This window comes from Cyprinodon variegatus, unplaced genomic scaffold, assembly GCF_000732505.1.
Source record: "Cyprinodon variegatus isolate N-32 unplaced genomic scaffold, C_variegatus-1.0 Scaffold58, whole genome shotgun sequence".
NCBI classification, from domain to species: domain Eukaryota; kingdom Metazoa; phylum Chordata; class Actinopteri; order Cyprinodontiformes; family Cyprinodontidae; genus Cyprinodon; species Cyprinodon variegatus.
Genome location: NW_015150511.1, coordinates 982,157 through 985,999, shown reverse-complemented (window position 1 = coordinate 985,999; position 3,843 = coordinate 982,157). Strand labels below are relative to the sequence as shown.

The window sequence follows — 3,843 nt, the reverse complement described above, 5'->3', positions numbered from 1 at the left end:
AAGCTGTATTTTTCATTCAGTTCACAAAACATCAAAAGTCTTATTTCTGTTGGTTTGCATTTAATCATTTCCTTTTTGCATAAGGTCAAGATTACATGAAAAGCAACTGAGCTGATATTTTCCCCTTCTAGTTTCCGTCAGTACTGCGAGGATGCTTATCTTGTCTTGAGGAAGAACGGCAACCTCTTCATCACCCTGTTTGCCCTCATGCTGACTGCTGGACTACCGGAGTTGACTTCTGTCAAAGACATCCAATACTTAAAGGTATGAAGGCCGAGATGCACTATATGTTGATATTTTAAAAGTGCAATAAAAACCCAGATATCATGTGGTTTACATGCCAGACATGCTTCAGATCTAAACCATGTGAAGAAGTGGCGAGGCAACGGAAAATTTTTGGGGGTTGGAAATTTCCTCGCTGTCTGCTTGGATTTCACTTTTTCCAATCATATGATTATGTTACAGAGTGCTGTATCCATCAGAGTGTGGAAAGTTGGGTGGAAGAATAAACGTTTGGAAGTGTGTGTGTTTGAACAAGCAGCGAAGATTGACACAGGCCTGGAGAAAATACCAATTTTTCCTCCGGTTTTTCATTTTTTATTTTTTCTTAACTCTGTTGGTCTCACAAAAATCCAATGATTTCTATTTGTACATCAGGGCTGTGAGGCACCTCATAAAAGTAGCAACATTCCACCTGGTTTATTATTTGAACTTCAGGCTACTTCCAGAAGTCAGAAAAGTTTCATTCAGCCCCGTTTTACCCTGATATCAATAAAGAGTTAGTTTCAACTGCCTGCCACCTAATCAGTATTTGGTTTTTATCTGATCTCTGTATAAACACAGCTGCTCTGTGAAGGCCAATGAACGCAGCAGACATGTCTGGGGAAAAAAAAGCTTTAGTGCTGTTTGAATCAATTAACCTCTTGTTTATTTAGCCCTTTAAAATACACTAAATGAAGTAAAATCATGTCACCCTGCTACTGAATGTTAAAAGGTGCACAGTCACACTATATGCCAACTAACCTGACTCCACCAGATGGATTTGCTCCGCATATCCATCTGGAAACCTTCCGTTGAAGTAATTTTGGGAAGGGGCGAAAATACTGGTTAGCTGATTGGCCTATGTTGGTGATAGACGGGCCAAATAAACCAATCAGATCAACGAAGCATTCGTTTGGTGAACGGCTCCAAATTTTCTTTAACGGAGAGTCTCCAGACTGATTTGCGAGTGAAACCTTGAAAGCTCGCGAGATCAGGATGGTCTCACGAGGCTATATGCCAACACCATAAAGACCAAAATCCATCTGATGGTGATGATGGAAGGTTATATACTCCGAGCTTCTATCCTGATAGTGTTCCGCTTGTTCTTTTTTAGCCTAAATAGAAACCCAGCACCGGTTGCAATGAGCTAACATGAACAGATGTGGCGCCATCTACCTGGAGTACCACTAAACTACCAAAGAGCAGGAAGCTGGCCATTGAAACAGCTGCTAAATAAGACCCAACCATGATGTAATGCCCTGTAAGGTCTAAGGATAGGGCTTAAAAACATTGCTAACTCCAGTTAGCTTCCTGGACTTAAGCAGATTCCAATTATTCATCCAATTTCAGTGTAATACGCAGACTAAAAATGTGCTGATTAAAACGAATCCCCGCCTGTAGATTATCACCTAAATGAGTGTCGATCTCTTTCTGTGGCTAATGTCAACTTTTGTCGAATTAAGGGTGAAACCAACCTGAAAAAGTAAACAGCCTTTGATTGTCTACTTTTTCAGAAAACTCTTAGAACTGTTTTCTTCCTACTGGGGTTAGCAAAGTATCTTTAGGCTAGTAGCTAATTTCTTTAAGAGTTGAATTCTGACTTTTTATCCAACAGTCATCAATAAATTATTTATAAACACAATGCTGAAATAAAAATTGGCTAACAGTAGGTGCAAACTGTAAATGTAAATGTCTGTTTTCAGCTATAAACCAGAGACCATTTAAGTTTCAATTTCCTCAATATGGACATGAAGCTAACGTTAGCTTAGCTCACATGAAATTCCAAATTTAACACTAATAATTTCAGAGCACCAAAAAACATTTATGACTGAGTTAAAGTTTTTATTGTTATTTCAAAATTAAAATATATTTTAACTCTTGAAGAAAACAGCTAGTAGTTTAAAAGATGCTATGCTAACATTATTAGCCACATTCAGAAAGAAAACTGTACTGAATGGTTCTGGAAAAATGGTCCACACGAGTCTATGGGCACATAAAGAGCAAGAGAAGGAGCATAAACTCCTGGTTGTCACATACAGAAGCCTTATGGTATTAAATCTGCGTGATAGTACGTTCAAAATATGCATGGAGAGTAGTTTATATATGTGTGTTTTAAATAAAGCTGCTTGTATGATGGTTTATTTTTGATAAAATTCTGATTTTGATGGCCTTTATTAAAAACAAAGGTCTGAAAACTGTTTATTTCACTCCCACTAAGGTGTTGGTGTTGTCGCTTTAAATACCATCAAGATAGCTTTAAAAACTACCACATGTAGTGAAGTCAACCTGCCTTGTTTTTTCCTGTGACCCATTAAGAACTTCCTCATGATGATGCATTTTTATTACATAACAGCCCAGGCTGGTTGTGACCGCAGCTCGTCGCTCAGCGGAGGCTGCAACGACTCAAGTCTGAACAACCTCTGCAGGAAAACCCCGAGGAGTTCATTCAGCGCATCTGTCCGTTAGAGCGGCCGGCAAACATTGGAGCGCCGGGCTGATGGCGTGCGATGGCGGTCTGCGCAGGGCAGAGAGGGGCTCGTGTTTATTTAGAGACCAGCAGCAGTTGTGTGCACATGTAGTTTCAGTTTTGCTGAACTTGTTGATGCTGCGGTCTGTTGATGACGCATGTGTTGTTCAAGCATCACAGGTTGCCCTGGTAACGGTTGTAAACAGCGGTAGATCTGTAGCCAGGCTCTGAGGCCATGGAGGCACGCAGCTCAGACGGAGCCACTGCAGCTGTGGACAGTTAATGAAGAAGGAAGGACAGACACTGCAGAGCTCATTGAATCATTACTTTTAACTCATAGTTTACGTAATCAGCCTGAGATGGAATATCGACCATCATGTGTAGGAATGCTAAAGAGCTGCTTAGTGGCTGTGTAAAATGTCCTGTTAGACAGAAACACTTCTTCTTCTCTGATCACCAGGCATGTTTAAACATCCTCTTTTATTTCCTGTAAGCAAACATTGATCTCAGCAGTTAGCGGCCACAGTGTAGCTGCTTTAATCCAACCTTTGTATTCATGTAGACATAATGTGGAGGAGTGTCTCCATCAGTTAGCACAGAGTTTAGCTTGGCGCAGCTCTGCAGCTCTGCAGCCACAACCTTCCACACTCCTATTTAATAATTTTGGTAAAAAAAAAAAGATGTGTCTGAATATAGACATAATAAATAAATACAGGTTTTTGCATTTTTCTTTCTGTTTTTATTTTTTACCTATGTGGACTGTTTTGCATTTCAATTTAGATTTTTTTTAAATATATATAATTCAGTTGGAAATTATGTATGAACATATTACAGCATAAGAAAATGTATCCATCCTGTATTTGACTTTTTTAATTTTATAACCATAAAAAAAAAATTATCTTTAGTAAAAATAATTTCCATGAAATAAGAAATCCAGTTAAAATTACAATGAAAATGTTTGTTGAGGTGATAACTCAATAACCTTCCGTTGAAGTAATTTTGGGAAGGGGCGAAAATACTGGTTAGCTGATTGGCCTATGTTGGCGATAGACGGGCCAAATAAACCAATCAGATCAATGAAGCATATGACGTACTAACAGAGCGACGACGAAAAC

At 39.0% G+C, this 3,843-nt stretch overlaps 1 protein-coding gene across 1 annotated transcript in view; it reads left to right on the top strand.

Annotated features, from left to right (window-relative positions):
• The window catches only part of pik3cb (phosphatidylinositol-4,5-bisphosphate 3-kinase catalytic subunit beta), a 131,608-nt gene that overhangs the window by 124,801 nt on the left and 2,964 nt on the right, over nt 1-3,843 (top strand). Inside the window, exon 20 of the mRNA XM_015371447.1 lies at nt 132-264. Within this exon, the coding sequence (XP_015226933.1) occupies nt 132-264 (133 nt within the window). The remainder of the gene's footprint in view (nt 1-131; nt 265-3,843) is intronic.